Source organism: Paramormyrops kingsleyae, chromosome 13 (assembly GCF_048594095.1).
Source record: "Paramormyrops kingsleyae isolate MSU_618 chromosome 13, PKINGS_0.4, whole genome shotgun sequence".
Lineage (NCBI taxonomy): Eukaryota > Metazoa > Chordata > Actinopteri > Osteoglossiformes > Mormyridae > Paramormyrops > Paramormyrops kingsleyae.
Genome location: NC_132809.1, coordinates 20,051,843 through 20,071,201, shown reverse-complemented (window position 1 = coordinate 20,071,201; position 19,359 = coordinate 20,051,843). Strand labels below are relative to the sequence as shown.

The window sequence follows — 19,359 nt, the reverse complement described above, 5'->3', positions numbered from 1 at the left end:
GTCAACTAACGCATGCAAGCCTTCAGCCGGTGTTTCGCTCTTCTGCCTGCAAATGCTCTTCATTGTTTCTGTTACTGCGATGGGAAATTAAAAATAAGTTTTCCAGTAATTTGACTTTGGTTAAAGCAGCACTGTAACCCCAATTGCAGCTTTTTTTGCATAGTTTTTAAATAATTATTTTTCTTGACTGACACCTTTGACACCCAATCAGCTCCGAGCAATATTGGCTCAGACGTGTGTAATAGGTGGAGCGTTAGGGTTAGAGGGAGGAGTTTGGACCTGGGTCTAAAGGGTTTGTTTTTAAAGGTGAATGTCTACTTCAAAATGATGCCTGTGCAGTTCTGGGTAATCGTGGTTGTCTTTAAACACTTGGGGTTCTTCGTTCTTTTGTTACATTGATCTGTTTTTTGTTTAAGGGAACCCGCATCGAAATTCTGCTCTTAGCGAGATGTCTTGCTTATCCAAAGGCGCCTATGTTTAGCCTTTTTTGTTATGCCAGGAATAAAATTCTGCTTTAGATGTTTTATGTGATATTCACTAAAATGTTATGCTTTTAAAAGGTGTAAGTTCAAGTGGATGCTATCTCAACGTATGAATATTGTGTGTATGTGTGTACCCAACTACACTGAATCCACAGATAGGTATTAATTCTGCGTTTCCTTTATGGTCGACCTTGAATGTACTACTGTAGGAATCGTTCTGGATTTATGTTGAAGCTTTCAACGTGATTATGAGAAACCTGTCTCTCGATAATACGATGCATTAGCCTTAATCTCAATGGGTTAGTGAACTGCTGTAGCCAGTCAAAAAGCTGCCTCCTGTCCCAAACCGAATGATCTGCTGATCACCTACCTTTTAAACGACCAGTTTCAATTCCTCAGTTGGCATTTCCACCTGGGGCTTTTGAGTCGGAAGATTAGACTTGCTTCAGTCCAATTGAACCACATTCTGTCCGTAGGAAATTTAAATAGGCAGGTATGGGTTTGCCAGACAGTCATTTCCAATACCTTTTGGCAGTGTTGGCATTCGGCTACGATTACATAACATGAGAATTGGGACTGAAATCATGTTTTTTTTAATGTCCTCAGTCAGCATTTAAAAATGGTTGCAAATGAGCTTCACAAACTCGTTGAAAGTCCTGTACACGTTACAGTTTTAATTAAAACCCCATCTTAACAAGCTGAACAATACCATGTGGTGTCTTAATGACTTAAGACTGTATAAACCAAGTACAATGTAACTAATACTCTCATTATAAAATTACCCCTGTAGGTTATACTAATTTTTAAATTTGCAATTCGTGTATACTTCTCAGGTTTAGTGTATGATATGGAACATGTAATTGATAGTATTGTTGCAAAAAAAGAGGGAAATAAAGTTTAATTTTATTGAAAATAATAATTGTCATTTTCATAAGTACCAGTACATTGGAATGTTACTTGTCACATATCCCATCTTACTTATCTTTGAGACATGCAAACATACAGCTCTGGAAAAAATTAAGAGATCGCAACAAAATCTTTTGTTTCACTTACATCTCATTTTATGGGTGTTTGTCTGAATAATTAACATGCTCACACACACATACATATATTGCAGACTGCAGCCTGGTTCTTTGTTTCTCATTAATGAAGGGCTTCTTCCTCGTTTTATGGGACTTCAGTCCTGCTTCTATGAGTTTGTTATGAACTTCTCTTAGCAGTGCACTTCACACTTGCACTTAATGTTTCTCATTCCTTTTGAAGTTCACTTGATGTCATTCTCTGATTCATGAGCAACTGTCAGATAAGTTGATGGTCATATCTGGCATCAGAAAGTTGCTTCTGCCCTTTACCAGGCTGGTTTCTGGTTATTCCCAGTGTCTCCTGCTTCACCTTATTCTTGGAGATTTTGAACCTGGAAGCAACCTGTGTCACAGGTAGTCTTCTGCTAGCAGAACCAGGATTAACCCAGGATTTTAAAAAGCAGATTTGAGAACATAAGAAATTTACAAATGAGAGGAGGCCATCCGGCCCATCAGGCTCGTTTGGGGAGAACTTAACTAATAGCTCAGGGTTGTTAAAATCTTATCTAGCTATAATTTAAAGGACCCCAGGGTTTTAGCTTGTGCTACACTAGCAGGAAGACTATTCCATACTCTAACTACACTATAAGAACATACAGTGGTACCTCAGAACTCGAACTTAATCCGTTCAGAACTCCGGATCTAACTAATTGAATAATTTTATCAGCTTCAAATCAATGTTCAATTGTTGTGACCCTCAGAGTGGGTTCAGCTGTGCAGAATCCTGTTTTCATTTCGGCACTTCCAGTTCTGGGATGTTCATCTTCATTGTCTGTTTTAAAAACTGATTCTCACCTATCACTCACTGCCTTTTTGGCTAATTCGTGATACCTGTCTGATCTGGTGAGGCTTGTTTCGTATCGCCATTGCCAAATCTACATACAGCAGTGTCACGTGACTGTGGATCTTCACACCATGTAGCTGCGGTGGAGGTGACCTGCCCCCCCTGTATGGCTGAAAAATCATGTTTGTCATACTGTCTGTCCACAGAGCCAGCATGTCTGCCTGAGCTGGGAGATTCAGGACCCCCCCTCCCCTCCCCAGGCTTGTCCCCTGCGTTATGGCAGAGTCCACTACCACCCAGAAAGATCTGACATCAGAAAATGAACCCAACTGCAGTAGGAGGTATTCCTTCAACCGCTGCACCATCAGATCAGCATTATTGAAAAGGCTGTTTTACATTTCATTATGTTTAAATGTTGTATTTAGTGGTGCAGTATCACACACTGTAAATTGTGAAAATCCATAAGGAAGACATGATTGTTGTTGCAATTTTATGTAGATTTACTTTTTGAGAGCATATAAAATTTAATGAAGTATAATCTTTATAAACTAAAGCATCATTCATGGATGGACGGACGGACGGACGGATGGACGGATGGATTCAACTTTCATCATAGTCCAATTGTTTAACAGCCGGTTGGTTTTGTTGCAGCCAAATAAAGGACAAGGAGACATATGATCACGAAGAGCCCAGCAAAAAGCTGAAAGTCGAGCCTCCGGCCTGTGTGGCTATAAGCCACCCAAAAGTAGACTTCTGGTGTAAGTTCATTTATCCTCACCACCTGCAGCACATATCATGTCTCTGTAGACTGAAATGAAAGTACAGTGGTCACTCTCCATTTGCAGTGGGAATTGAGGTGGATAGATACGTACATAAAAGCAGTTTAATTAATCCCAAAATTAACTTTAATATATTTTTTAACATTCAGTTATCATACATGCCAGATTAAGAGCTTGATTCCCAAATTCATTTTAATATATTTTAATATAAAATTCTAATTTTGGTTTTATAGAACATTTAGAAGACAAATATGAGTGCAGGTACCTTGGAATGCTTCTCTTCACATATGCCATCCAGGTCTCCTTTCAGACAAGCATACAGTAGAGAGAGCGGAGCTTGGGATCTGAGCACAAGCTGCCCCTGGAGCTCTTCATATCCCACTTTGCAAAGCAGGGAATAATGCTGGATGGGGCACCACCCTGTCGCAGGGGGGGATCCACCCACCCAATATCATACATATTTTTTAATGTTAAATGCTAATGATATATATAATAAGTATGTTTTCAAGCCCTGCAAACTCTGTAACATGTAAATGGAGAGAGACCCATAACCAGAGATGAGAACAAGTCTCTCTCTGGCAAGTTTGAGTCAAGTCTCAAGTCAGTATTGTGCAAGTTCAAGTCTAGTCTCAAGTCATTCGCCGACATGTCCAAGTCTTTCCATAATTTTTGCTTAGTCACAAGTCAAATTTATCAAATTCATAAGTGTGATTTGAGTCCGCGCCTCTGCCCAAACTGATTTAGCTGTGACTGAGATGTGGAGAGAGTCATTAATGGTGGAACAACGTCGAAATTTTGACCGGTGAATTTTGTCTAATATCGTTGATACCGATAACTGACAATAGGGATGAGCGATATGGACATAAATTTTTATATCAATATAACAATATAAATGACGATGAAAAATATTATAACTCAACACTGTCTTTTTGGCTATAAATCTATTACTGCAAACAGTCTGGAGAGCCTCACAACACAAATATTGTTCTAAAGAAAATTGCCCATAATCGAATAGGCTACTTCACTACACCAATTACACAGTATTGATTACAATCAAACATAATTTTGAAATGTAAACACAGATTCTGCATTTATTTATATTGTCATGGCACAGATAGTGGCAAAATAGGGCGAATAGCAAAAATACGTCTATTAGATTTTTGAGGATATAAAATTGCAGAGTGTAAATACAATCTGATAAGGTAAGAAACATTAAACTGAAACACAAGTTCACTGAAAATGTTAGTGATGCACTCTTACAGTGTAAATAATAATACTCGTGGAAATTAACTTATGGCTGGAACATGCCACAAATTCCGTAAGTGTAAGTTTTCACGTATATACGTTTGTCTCATGGAAAAAATAGTGGTAAAAACAGTACAAACATTTTTATGAAAAATAGAATAAACATGATATCAATATGTAGCAACCCCAACAATTTCTTCACCACAAAATAGTGCACAAGACAATGTGAGTAATAAACAAATCAACAAATACTATTTCCACAAAAACTCAATGAAAATGTAAACACTGAAATACTCTCGTGCGCAAAAATGTGGAAATGAGGCTGGCAAGAACGTTAGGTAGTGCAAGTTATAACACACATACTGATGAAGTGTGATTCAGTTGGAGACCTAGGCTCACACCTTAAGATTTTTTTGGTCAAGAAGTTTCAGAAGAGACTTTTGGCACACTATATTTCCTCCAGCACTAAATACCCTCTCTGAAGCTTTAGTTGTGGCAGGGATGCATGAGTACTTTTTGGCCAAACAACTGATCAGAGGGAAATTCACCTTGTGTAACTACCACCATGTTAGGGGATTGCTCTCACTATCTGGTAGTTTACCATGCTAGTAGCTGTTTCATTCCCTCTGTGTCAGAAACGCTGGTAAGCGCAGCAGCTGGTTTTTTGGAAAAGCTTCCCGGACTCTTCCTCCGCTTTTTACACACACACCCTGAGCTTTTTCTATAGATTGCGGTGATGTTTCAGAGGTAGCAGAGCCACCTGGCGTGGCAGATAGAGGCTCCACCTCTCTGACTGCTCTGGCTTTGATGACCAGGATCTCTTCCTGACTCAAGTGCTGAACGTGGAAGGGTTGATCAAGAAATGTTGCCATGTTGATCAATTCCTCATCTTCTGGGTTGTTGTATTTGGTGTTCATGTAGTCTAGTATTGAACTTTTAATGGTCTTGGTGAGATCTGTGTCATCTTTCCCCTGCAGTAACTCACTGTTGAATAGGTGAAGAATAGATCTCTAGCATGACACTGTGACATAATTCTCCTTGAAATCAAGGTGAGGCCCAAGTGCTTTACTGACAGAATGAAGGACATCAATATCTTACTGTGTAAGCACCAGATGCCAGGTTGATCTTTCAACAGCCTTTTTCTTTCTCTAAAGCTCTAAAATACTTACTTTCTACATGTATATATTTGAAAAGTAGACCGTTCAAGGTTTCTCGGGGGGTCTTTGAAATGGTTTGGCAAAATTGCTGTTTTATACCACTGGCAGCAATCCTGATAATAAACTCAAAAGGTTTTTTAATGATCCGGTTTGTTCTTTACTTAATATATATTGTTTTTCATTTGGTGTTTTATTGAACAGTATGATTATGTGAAAGGAACCGTTGTACTCTATAATAAAAATAGATATAAATGAAATAAAATAACAAAATACACTTAAAGCGCTGTACCGTTTAATAAAGGGTCACTGACTTTAGACGTGGTTTTTGTGCACAATGACGCTGCACTGCCTCAAAATAGCAATGAGCCGACAATACTCCGAGCCACGCCCCATTTAAAAACACAAGTCCTATGAGCAGAATGCGGGGGCAAAATCATTTACTATTTTCACACATGGTGTGAAAACCACTTCGCAGCGTGCTTTGCACGGATGGAAAATAGAGCCCTTAGAGTTTATCGTTATTATCGCAGGAAGACTAATTATTATCGTGGGGATTTTTTTTCCCCAGTATATTGCAAATGATACGATATTGCCCATCCCTAACTGGCAAACCTCTGAGCAACTTGCTGGGGAGTTTGTGAGGGTGAAACTTGTCAAACTTGCTGAAGCCATTTAGCGGAATGACATTACATCATTTTGTTTATTTTGTGGAAAATGAATGATTGATCTCCGGCCAGATACAATAATGAATTATGAACATTTTTCTGGCTGGCACTTTCAAATCTGATCTAAGTGGACAGCTGAGCTGATGAAATCCCTCGACCTGCACTTAGGAAAATAGCTGATCACACATTGCAATCTCTATTATTTTAGTAGTTATGGCTTTAGCTCTGGTGCTGCTATCTTTGAAAATTGATAAGGTTTAAATATTGTCCAGCAAAATCGGCCAATACTGATTTATTAATACATCATTCATCTCTAAGAGTTATCTAGGGCTGTCATTATCAATTATATCAATATTCAAGTAATCTACCAATTTATCTGATGATTCATTGAATAATCAGGTGTACCTGTTATTATATATACACTGGCGCAAGACAGGAACCAACCAGACATTGCAGGCTGCACACTCAGTCACACATACAGTCAGTCACACATACAGTAAGTTTAATGTTTTTGGACAGTATAAGGAAATTGGCGTATCCGCTGAGAAGATGTGCACAGAGTGAATATGGTGGGAGGTTAACGCCGCGTGAAAAAGGCTCACTCTGCGTGGCGGCTCCAGATGACCAGCTGAGGCTGTCCCTTTTGGGTAAGGTCCAAAAGGGGGTAGCTATTGAGGAGAAATGGGGACAAAGAACCAATAATAACCTGCCAAACCTACGAAAACCCATTCCTGGCTCTTAGTGGATGGCTGAGGTGGTTACGGACTGCCTCAGTCTTCTTTGTCTGAGTTCTGAGCAGGCCATTTCTGATAAGGTACCCTGCCAACAGGCCTCTGTCAGCTTAAGGTGGCATTTGGCTGGATTTGAGGTCAGCCCTGCCCAACAGATGGCCTCCAAGACCTTCCCAGTGTGGACAACGTGTCCCCCCAGTTGTCAGCGTGGGTGGATACCTCTCGTTCTCCAGGTGGCAGTGCATTGGTTGTGTCTGTATTCAGATTTATTCACTAATAGTGCGAAACTATGCAACATTGTTGTGTAGTCGGTTGCAATAAAATGACATCATATCATATAAACTGAAAGGGTGAATAAACAATATCCAAGTTTTAAGAGGGCTGCAATATATTGAGGCAAATATTACTTTGCATACTTCAGTTTTCTAAAAGGCTTAATGTCCTATCTATCTACATATACTGCTCGTCTGAGATTCAGATCGAGTTCTAGGTAATTTTTTTTCGAACTGGTTGGTTCGACTTTTAAGAAATTCGAGTTCTAATGAGTCGAGCACTGAGGTACCACTGTATTAATATCACTGTCATCAATGTTCTGCAAGTTCACACAAGCAGAACTAGCTCAAAGTTCAGTTTACACAGATTAAAATGAACTAGTTCACGATCATCGTTTCTGTTTTTTAATGTTTTTATATGCTGCTCTGAATCCAAAGTGAAATTTTTGATCAGAAATTAAAATATCAGTAGCATCACCTACCATTATAAAGCTCTTGGAGTCTACTTTATTGATATAAACAAATCATTTCTGTCATGACCAGCACATCAGAGCCCAACACTGATCAAGATAAGGGATGTGCGAGAAAATCACTTAATAATTTTTCAAAGTGCGCCTCTGACACATCACAGTATTAAAGTTATTTTTTTTGCCTATTACTACTACTTGTGTGTCGTTCTCTTTAGCCAAACTGATCTACGCTCACGTTCAAGTTCATTAGTTGGTACAACACTGGCCATCAATGCAGCTATAACCTGTTACATTCAGACATGCACAGGTAAGCAGGAATAAAAAGACAGAGCTGCTGTTTACCGTTATTTTACATAATTTCAAAAACTCCCACATTCTTTTAAAAATGTCACCAAATTTCAGTCAACAAAAGTATGGGTACTGGTTAATTATCTCCAAAATTCATTTTAAACTGCCCCAAACCTTCCCCCACCAGGGCAGCTCGTAGGGGTCTAGGTGGTTTATGAAAGATATTTTTTTTCTCATACCAAATCCTCGCTTTGCTTGTAAGCTTATCTCGGTATGGACATTTCTCAGGCGCGTTTTTTCAGCATACTTTCTATGAATATTATCACTAACAAAAAATGAAATAAGAACTACGGGATTACTGGTACTTCGGTCGCTATGTGTTGTTGTGTGGAGATTGAAAAAGTGTCCCCCCCCCCCCCAGCATGGTAAATGGACTTGACGTTAAATGCCCATTCCTAAGATAAAAGTTGATACTGTGGCCAATAATAAATCCAGGGATTTGGCTTGACAAAGAATTGCAGACAGACTAAATGCATAAGTTATGTAAATGGTACAAGTGCCTAGTACAGTGGCATGGTGGTACAGTGGTTTATGCTGTCACCTTACACCGTGAAAGTTTTTGGTTCGATCCCAGTAGCCAATGGGGAAACCTTTTGGATTGAGTTCACATGTCATTCTTACTGTGAAATGTTATTCTGTATTAAAATACTTTCAATCGCATCCGTGTGAAATGTTCTGCACAAATAACCGTATCCTGTCTTTGCTTTTCACTAATAAACGTTCAAAGTAGACTGTGACTAAACAAAATATAAAAAATATCTTTCTGTTCATATAATTTTTACGGTTTTTTTTTCAATTTCAGTCATTGCATTTCATGTTTGACCTTTGTAATATGGGTACACTTTTATTTAAATTATTTTGGAATTAATTGGAATACTGAAACATGATTTTTATAGGCTTTATTGTATTGATTATGTTGCAGTCTCAGCTCTGTTCTCCATATTATGGAAATATCACACAGAGGATTACTTCAGAAAAGATGGTTTTTATTCTCTGCTTCCTCGTCTTACTTTTACTCACAGCACCGACTACAGGGTTCCATTTTTTAATATATATACATATTTACAAGACTCACTCTCCCGCTAACTCAAACAAAAACATCACTTAAAACAGAAAAACGCACTGTAGGTAATAAACTCGCACATGAAGATCATGGTCGTAAAATCAAATGTATAGGGGCATGTCATTTTGGTACATTACACCTTACAGGTAAACAAAATAATTCAGTCACATTATGTAAAATATTATGACAGATGAGGACACATAATTCAACAGATTACATGACATGAGTAGTGAAAGCGCGGAATTTCATCCGACAGAGCGATCTTTTGGGAATCTGTTCCCAAACGTCAGACGTTCTTTGAGATAACACTTAACTAAGCGAGACAGTTAACCTGGTCTGGAGCAGACTTGTTCACTCGCCTAAGTTACTATGGTAGCTCAGCAGGGATTCATTTAAGACACGTTGATGGAACAGAACTCTCACTTAAATGAGCCAGACTTGTCGAAATAAATCAGATTTTTCCTTAATCCTACTTCAAAATGTTACTTGTATTTATATTTGTTGTAACACATCTGCCCTCTTTTGGTCTGGTGGAATATTATTGCTGTACACATGCATTGACTGTGCCCATGGAAAAATGTAGTAGGCCTACTGGCCAATTCATTCTTCATTTTTCCATGTGCACTTTCACACTTTCGGTTGCGCACAGGGGGCAGTGTCATCGAGGTTTGCTACAGATGGCTGTGGTTGCATGTACATGTGGGCGCATGTACCCGATGACGTATATTTTCTAGACATGTCAGGATTGTCTCCCGCTATAGGCCAAGGGGCGTAGAGCACGACATGTCTTGAAGTCGCTCCATCCATTGTACGTAAACAACATAAATGACTCAAATTCCTTGCAAATATCATACAAATGAGACCACCTAATAATTATTACCGTGATTAATTGAAAATATTCGGGATTTTACTGATAATAATTTAATTGCAAAGCTAATTATATTACATGTAATTTAAATTTTCAGGCACAGACAAAAGTAGTAGCTATAAATACTATAATACTGAAAGTTATAACTGTTAGTAAGAAGGGTACACCACCCCTCCCAATAAGCTATGCATTTAGCGCTTCTAACAGCAAACAATATTATATAATATGTTACCTATTGCAGTATTAGAGCTGTTGTTTCAGATATGCTATGGTATGGCAGTATATGATAAGTGTACACAGTATGGGAAATGCTGCGCAGCGGGAGTTAGCAGCCAGAAGTCGTACTAAAAAAAAAATTGATGTTGCCGACAGGAAACGGGAGCCCAATGCACACAATTTGGACTTAAACAATATGAATGTTTGTTCATATGTCTGAAAGTTCGTAAGTAGAGGAGTGTCTGTATATACAAATATATGTCACTTGATTTGGAAAAACAATCCACTGAAAAGTCATTCAAACTACGCGTTTGTGTCACATTATCTGAATGTGGTTTGAAGTTGAAAATAAAAGTGTTCAAGGAATCATTAGAAATATTGAGAAATGGGAGGAAAAATGAAGCAGTTTCAAAGTCAGTGTCTTTTAAAAACCGTATAAATGTTATGCTATTGTAACATAAAATTTTTTGCTTAATGTTAATACAATCTAGCGTTACCATAAGGTGAGTATCGTAAAGTTCGAGTAGATTACATTGTAATCTGTGACAGGTACTTTATCTCGTTAATGAGATGATTAATTGAAGCTTTGTCATTAATAATTGTGAAAATGTTACAAGATTCATAATGACCTTTTTCAGTGTTTCGTAACGGCCAGCTGCTAACTTCGTCTTCTGTGGTCTCCCCGCAGTCTGTGAAGAATGCAAGGAGTATTTCATAGAGGAGTGTCCCACCCACGGACCTCCAGTATTTGTGCCAGACACTCCCGTGGAGTTCGGGGTCCCCAACCGCGCAGCCCTCACCGCCCCCTCTGGGATTGAGGTCATTCAGGAGGGGGACGAAGTGGACGTGTGCTGCGTGGACAAGGATATCCCAAAAGGGGCTCTCTTTGGCCCCTATCAGGGGGAAGTTGTGTCTCAGGATAAATCCTCAGGCTTCTTCTCCTGGATGGTAAGCCCTAATTGAAGAGCAGTCTGACTATTACTGCTGGGAGTTTCTGTTTTTGGTAAGCAGCCATGATATTAAAAGAAAATAACTAATTTCAGATTGTTATTTTCTCAGGTTGTTGATGACAACAATGTGTACAAATCCATTGATGGTAGTGACGAAACAAAGGCAAACTGGATGAGGTAATTTTTAGCTGAATCTTTGTTTGTGTCGCCCCCACAACTTGACTGGGATAATTGACCAATGTGGAAATCTGTGGAAAGGCAGGTATTCTTCTGGGTTAGCAATCTTTCCATAGTTTTAATTATTATTATTAATAATAATAATAATAATGATAATAATGATTTTTATTTATACAGACGCTCCTCTACTTACGAACAAGTTACGTTCCGAACATTCGTTCATAACTTGAAATGTTCGTAAGTCATTATTCAACATCATTTTAAGGGTATAGGCAAGTACAAAGAACTAGGATGCTGGGAGTACACACGCTACGCTGCTGCACGGCGGGAGTAGCGGCCACAAGTTGTACTAGGCAGAATTGACACGTAGAAAAAAAAAATTATGTTGCGGACAGGAAACGGGAGTCCAACGAACACAATTTGGACTTACAGTCCTCTTCGTTCGTATGTCTGAAAGTTTGTAAGTTCTGTATACACTTTCCATTTATGAAATGCAGCTCAAAATGCTTCACACATGGGATTAAAATAAGAACCAAAGATGGAGACCCTCAATGAAATATGCAGTCATCAAACATGTCAGAGGAGTTGTAGAAAGAAGGAATGAATGTAATTGATATGATATGATATGATATGATATGACAGACGTGGGCATTTAGTACATACATATACTTAGCTTGGGAAAACTTGGTTAAACACAGAAAACACAATACCAGACTACATGTTGTTATGGTGTGTTCCATTTGCCCTCGGAACTCGCGGATTCCGAGTCGGATTCCAAGTTTTGAAGTCGGGAGTGACGACATGCGCGCTCCCGTTTCTCGGAGATCCAAGAAATATCTCGGAGCACCACAGAGGATCCCGTGTTCAGAATCCAAGATGGCTGCACCCTTTATCAACAGAAGTGTAGTTTTATACTGTATAAGCACTACCTCTCATTTGTGACTCATTAAATTGGTCGCACACACTATACCGTCCAACTTATCTGTGGACGTGTTGCTATGGAGTTTTATACGTAAAGCACAGCGTATAATGTGTTATCAACTGATATTGCAAACAATGGCTAACAATTAACCGGGCTAGAATTGGATTTCATGATTAGTCAGATTATTTTCCGGATTTAAGGTAGCACGGGCTAATTGTAAGTGAACAAAGATAAAGGCCATTTAAACTGAGGTACCTTTAATCCGACAAGTTGTCCTTGTCCGGCTAAGCAAAAAATCATACTTTTTGATATGGGCCCATGGTATTGCTACTTCTGTGGCAAATGGAACGCATCTGACTTGTTTTCCCCGAGTTTTTAGCGGATGTGACGTAATCTCGGCAACCGAAATTCGGATCCGAAGGCAAATGGAATACGCCATTAAACACTATGGGGTGTTTAAGCTCACAAACACTACAGAGACTGGGAGAGTGGCTGGGTGGATGCTGCAATTGCCTGCCATCAGTAGAAAGTATTATACGGCATGTAGTTAGCCTGGGAACAGATCAAAATTTATAGTTTGATGTATATCGGTATCACACCATTGTAAACTTGAAATTATTTTATTCTGTAAAAGATGTTTTGAATTTTTCTTTGTTTTAGCCTGCCACAGTTCTCCATTCATGTGGGTTGACCCTGTTTGACCCCTAGGTACGTGCGGACCTCGGCCGAGGATGGCGAGAGGAACCTGACAGCCTTTCAACATGGCGAGCACATTTACTTTCGCGTGTGTCGTGACCTAGTGGTGGGCGAGAAGCTCCGAGTGTGGTACAGCGAGGACTACATGGCACGGCTGCACAGTATGTCCCAGGACAGCATTAACCGCAACCTGGCCACAGGTGAGGCAACACCCACAATGCACCTCTTTGTATTTTCCAATAATCCTGTGCGTTTTGTGATTCATGAGGTAAATACAACAAGCATCGGGTCAGGCACTCCTGGAACCTAAATACTCTTTTATTTGCACTTCAGAACAATAGGGGGAGCTATGAGGTGCTAGCTAAAATGTTGAATTTTGTTGCAAAAGCCTATGTGATGGTGATTTTAAAGCGGGTATATTGCACCATTTTGCACAATATGTGTTTTATAGCTGTATCTGAGCAGGAAATAAAAGCCAAACTATGTCAGATGCAAGTATGGGTTGCTGAACTATATCTTTTCATGTATGTGGGAACATACATTAGAATACAGACTAAGCTGGCTGGTCAACTAACCTCCTAATTAGGATTGTTTGAGTAATTAAATATCATTAGGTAGCATATCTTGGTGTTTTAGAGTTTTAGAATATCTATGCATTCTATTTGCTGTTTTCTTGTATGTCTTCTTGCCCAGAAATGTAGGGCTGCTACAATTAGTTGACGTAGATGATGACATCGACACTCGAAATTTGTCAACATCAGTATTTAAAATCAACTCATCTATTTTTATTATTTTTAACAAAATTACTTTTATGCTAAAACCCTAAAATGCATTATAACAATTGTTTTCATTTAATATCACTACGGTACTTAATTATGGAAGTAGTTTAAATTTTCACTAAATAAAAAGGTGGTATTATAACAGCTCTGGTGTTGGGGTCGGCACCGACCCCTTTTTAAGTTTAAAATGCATAAAAGCACCACATAAATTTGTGTACTGCATCAGGAAAATCTATTTTTTAAAAGAGAATACATAAAAAAAATTCATTAGGCAAGGCATGCCCAGACATGTAAGGCAAGATAAGACCAATTCAGTTTATTTATTTAATTCACTTAAGGCTTATTTTACCATTATTTTTCATTGAAAACCAGAGGTATGCTGTCAAAAGAAAGGTCCAGAAAGCCACACCAAAAATATTAAAACCAATCATTTCATGGATAAGGAAGCCTAACAAGGTAACCAAGAGGTAAGAAACAAATTGGATGATAAATAATTGTTTTGAGGGTATTTTATGGCTGATTTAAGACACGGGTCGGTACTGACCCGTCTAATATAAGAGATGCGTACAGAAAGCTAACACAGGACGAAGGTTAAAAGAGGAGATATTGTGGTTAAACAAGGTAAAAAGATGTCAGAGGTGGTGTGGTACTTTTTACATATTAAAGTCCGACGATTTTTCTAAAATTTAGTGTCCGTTTTCATTTCAGTTTTTGCTTACAATAATAACACTGGCCCATAAAGCCCAACACGCATGAACACACACTGGCACAGTCAGTCAACATACAGAATGTCTATTTTCACAAACACATATTCAATGGAAATTCCAAGGTAGCAGACAGATAACATTATGGCTTTAATAATGAGTGTATTTAGCAACTATAAAGACAAAGAGCCCTGTTTTGCACCAGCAAAAAGTACAATGCAATGTGCTTTTGCTTGTTTCAAACCAGCGCATTCCTCATTTTCACACCAAGCATGCACGTCATCAAAATAGCAAATGATTTTGTGCCTGTTTACCACTAGTAAGATTGGTCACAGGTAGTGGAGACATCGTAGGTAGCAGGGCAGGCAGGATATCTTGAAAATTTGGGGTATCCAGGTAGCACACCCCAGGAGGAGTAGGGGAAATAAAATGTGCAATTAGCCAAAGTAGGGGAGACTAGAGGCAGTGCAAACAGTTTGGTGAGTGCAGTATGTAAGCTCTGGACTATAAGGCTATGGCAACATAAGTAGGAAGGAGAGGCAGGTGGGAGCGCAGGCATGGGGAGTCCCTGAAATGTCAGCACTCCAATTCCACAAGAGAGTGTGAAGCTAGAGTGACAGACTGACAGTTCAGTTCATCCAAAGCCAATGGCACCGATCCCCACCCAGCTCTACACCTCACACTATAGGTCTAACTGGGAGTGAGCAGTTAGCTAGAGCTAGAATTAGAGCTAGAAGAGCTCTATAAGAGAAAGCTCTGCAGCCTGCCGTAGTTCTTTCTACCCTAGGTACTAACAGATATCCTGCTCCTTGAGATTGAAGAAAGCGAGGATGGTTGTATAAGGCCAGCAGATTCTGGTGCAAGGCCATTCAGTGCTTTATAAATTAATAGCAGTATTTTGTAGTCAATGCAAGATTTAACTGGAAGCCAATGAAGGGAGCATAGAAGAGGGCTAATATGATCAAATGTTTGTAAGAACACTGACTGCTGCATTTTGTACTAACTGAAGTTTATGTAAGGATCCAGATTGGCAACCAGAAAGGAGGGCCTTGCAGTAGTCCAGTCTGGAAGGAATTAAGAACCAAGAGATGGCTGTCTCCTTAATGCCAACCACAGATTCTAGCCAGTCCAAGAGGATATTATGGTCCATATATTAGTTGTTCCACATCATGAAAAGAGAGCATCTTCCGAAGTTTGGCTGTGTTCCATAGATTATAGAACACAGTTCTAGTAATATTTTTCTGTGAGCATTGAAATATAAATCTGAATCAACCAGAACACCAAGATCTCTGACCACTGTGGTCGGTTGGGTGGTAAGACCACTGAGGTTGAGGTTGTCAAACGTATTTCAAGCAGCCTTGGGACCAACTAACAGTACTTCTGTTTTTTCTGTGTTTAACATAAGGGAATTATTTGCCATCCAACACCGGATATTTAGTAGACTAACCGAGAGAGCTGTGATCCATCATCCAGCTTAACAGATATATATATAACTGTGTATCTTCATAACAATGAAAACCAACACCATGATTTCTGATAATGTTACCAAGAGGTAGCAAATATAAAGTGAACAGTATTGGACCCAGCACTGATCTCTGTCTGACTCCTTATTTGACTTTGGTGATCTTGGAAGGTTCCTTGTTCACGTGGACAAACTGATAACAATCAGTTAAATAGCAGCGAAACCAAGAGAGGACTGTCTCCTTAATGCCAACCACAGATTCTTGCAGGTCCAAGAGGATATTATGATCCACAGTATTGTAGGAATTATTAGCTCAGGTAAGTTTTAATATCTCCACCAATATGTTTTGAAATAAATTAAAATTTAATTAATTATTATTTAATGCTGATTATTAACTAATTGTTATGCCGAATGGTTTGTTCCTCCAAACTCAATTTGCGGTATCCCAATGAGTCTGTTAATGTGAGACTTAAATGGGATTCACTAATTACCAGTATCACTTAGTAACCTGGGTTAGAAGGCTCGTCCAGTGAGCTGCGTCACCAGGTAATGTAAATGATGTGGAAACACGACCCTGTTTTCACAATGTCAATGTCAACGTCTACAGGGACTAACCGCAGCAGTCGTAGATTGCACAATTTAGTGAAATAAGTTCAGACTTTATGCAGGTGCCAGTCATTATGCAGAATTAGTGTAACTGAAATCCCAGAATACTTTGTGGTGTGGCAAGACGTAGCGAATCTCAATACCAAGAACGCAAAGACCATATTTGTGGTCTTGGCAAGACCAGTCTTGCTAACTTGCCATCCAAGAGCGAACTTGGGGGGCAATGAATCATGGGATTAGTCTCATTTGGTGAGGATGCAACCAATGTATTCTTGATATTTGGTGTGGAGTAGAGCCCTGCATTGGGAGCGGGATCCCGCGGGTCCCGCGGGACCCAACGCAAATCTCACGGGATTGGGCGGGTTTTAGATTGTCGTGGGCGGGAGCGGGCGGGAGTGACAGAGATAGCGGGCGGGATAAAAATAGACAGCGGGTCCCAAAATTGTTAGCTTAGCAGGATGGAGGATGCAGCTGATGTTGTTAATAAAATTGCAAAGGGAGAATATAAAACAAAACTAAAATTGGGGAAATCTGAGATATGGAAAAACTTTAAAATTGTAACAAACAAAGAGGGTAAATAGCTGAACTTTGTGTGTTGTGTGAAGTGCGGCAAAGCGATAGTGTACAACGGGCACAAATCTGGCACTTCGGGATTGAGGCGACACACCTTCCCCGTTGCTGTACTCCCAGGTAGAGCCCTGCATTGGGAGCGGGATCCCGCGGATCCCGCGGGACCCAACGCAAATCTCACGGGATTGGGCGGGTTTTAGATTGTCGTGGGCGGGAGCGGGCGGGAGTGACAGAGACAGCGGGCGGGATTGGGCGGGAATCATCAGAAATTCAGCGGGAGTGGGCGGTAATGGTCAGAAATTCAGCGGGAGTGGGCGGGAGCGGGATTAAAAAAATAGTCCCGCGCAGGGCTCTAGTGTGGAGCAAGACCACATCTGGAGATTTTTTATCATCCTCTGTACTTGTGTTCTTAGTATTGGAATTGGTCTTCGGAAATGGAAGATGACTTAAAACAGGAACACAAGAATAAAAGTAGGGTAAAGTAAGCATATTCATATTCACCAGTAGTAAGGTCTTAATTTCACATACTACCTTGCCAGCATTTTTCCAGCATGTGCCAGCTGATGCCTGTTGTTCGTGGTAAAAACAGAGCTTGATGGGAGACTGCAAAGTTTTCCCCAGCAGGCTACCAGAATAAGGCCAGATCTCACAAGCCTGAGCCATATTGTTATGGAAGGCAGTTTTCAACAGGCTTGTGCTTAATTCTTCGGTATCTCTGAAATAAATTAGTGGTAGTTTTAAAACAAGAGATGAAAACGCATGTCACATAACACGTTTAGTTGTTAACATTTTGTTTTGTTTTCGTTTATGGGGACAACCCTCTTTTTTGTCAGTCTGTCTAACACATTTACACAAGTTACTATGTGTATGTTATGGGTTATTGAGGCTGCCAGCACATGCTGTAAAGGCGCTAGTAACATAGTGTGTGTATCATACACTATTGGGTAATTTCAGTGAATATTCACTTGCTTTATTTTGGCAATTGTTAAAATAGCAGGGCTTTGTACCAGTCCCAGGCTCTCTAGTTTTATTATTCAAATGTGTGGCTCATTGATCGGTATGAATATTCATTGTGACATCTGTGTGTAGAATCTATTCAGCCACCCATGAACACATCAGCTCGTCCAGTCAGGGTCCTGTTGTTGCAGGCAGGATAAAGGCAGCTGTTATCCCAGAACTGGACGCAGGAGCCACCTCCTCCTACCCTCCACCTCCCCTGTCTGCCACTGGCTAGTCTAAAGTTAACAGATTAGCTGACAGCCTCTTGTTGAACTGTGGGAGGAACCCTTAACAACACAAGAAGAGCACACTGCCTCCTGACAGACACACACTCTGATTGCTGCCGTCACTCTATTAAATGAATGTCTATAATTACGACTGTTGTCAGTCTTGGTAGTAACTGTAATTGAAAGTAGAAGAGAACTGGCTCAGATGTGTGTAGTGAGCTAGTTAGCTCTTCATCTGCAGCTCTGTGCTTGCAGTATTCCTCACAGCCTGAGCTGAGCTATACAGAGAGTCTCAGCTATATTCTATATAGGTGTCATGATGTTATGTAACCAATAATTGCGGTGTATTGCAGCTAATCTCCTGAGACATGTTGGCCTCTTTGTGCAATGTGAACCACATGATTTGAACCAGACATCTTCTCCTCTGTAAATTGTAACTAGAAGCGTTTCTGTGTCATATTGAAATGTCAGTACAGAAATGTCAAACTGATGGCATGTAGGTACATGCTCAGGACACTGGGGTCTCGCAGACATTTGAGGTCCTTTTATCTTTGAACTGCAGCAGTCCAGTTGATGATGTGCAGTTCCAGAGTCTGTTGCCTTTATAGAAAACAAAGTTTCTGGGTTTTCTGCAATGTGACAAGCAGTGCCTGCATTGTATTCCTGGACGGGGAATAAAAATGGTTTTGGGACCAGTTCATAGACATTTTCTCATTAGTGTGATAACTGAAAAATTATCTGAAGGATCTTTACACACATACTGTATGAGTGAACTGAATTGAAGTAACGCTGCTTACTGGCAGTAAAGGGAAGGGTGACTACAGGTGGGATTTGAACTTGTGAATGTGATAAGCCAAAAATATTCAATGGATCTTATTACTACTTCACAAAAATATTATATGGATGAAGATTGACACCTGGTTTTATTTTCAGACAAATTGCAGCAAAAATGAAGCAGCAGCACTGTGTGGCAGGGAATGGCATATGTAGGAGAAACTTGGTCTTGTGAACACAGTAACTGTAAAAGTATTTTATGGATCTTTTTCAAACTTTGCAGGCATATTGTAGGGGTGAGAAACTGGAATTTTGATTACATTAGTGTTAT

General features: G+C 39.7%; 1 protein-coding gene across 2 annotated transcripts in view; it reads left to right on the top strand.

The window, feature by feature from the left end:
- prdm11 (PR domain containing 11) overlaps positions 1-19,359 on the top strand; it is a 36,392-nt gene that overhangs the window by 339 nt on the left and 16,694 nt on the right. For both annotated transcript variants that reach the window (XM_023817122.2, XM_023817121.2), the window contains exons 2-6: positions 2,555-2,689; positions 3,000-3,106; positions 10,851-11,110; positions 11,222-11,289; positions 12,920-13,107. In XM_023817122.2, coding sequence (XP_023672890.1) covers positions 2,625-2,689; positions 3,000-3,106; positions 10,851-11,110; positions 11,222-11,289; positions 12,920-13,107 — 688 coding nt within the window. In that variant the 5' untranslated portion in view covers positions 2,555-2,624. The remainder of the gene's footprint in view (positions 1-2,554; positions 2,690-2,999; positions 3,107-10,850; positions 11,111-11,221; positions 11,290-12,919; positions 13,108-19,359) is intronic.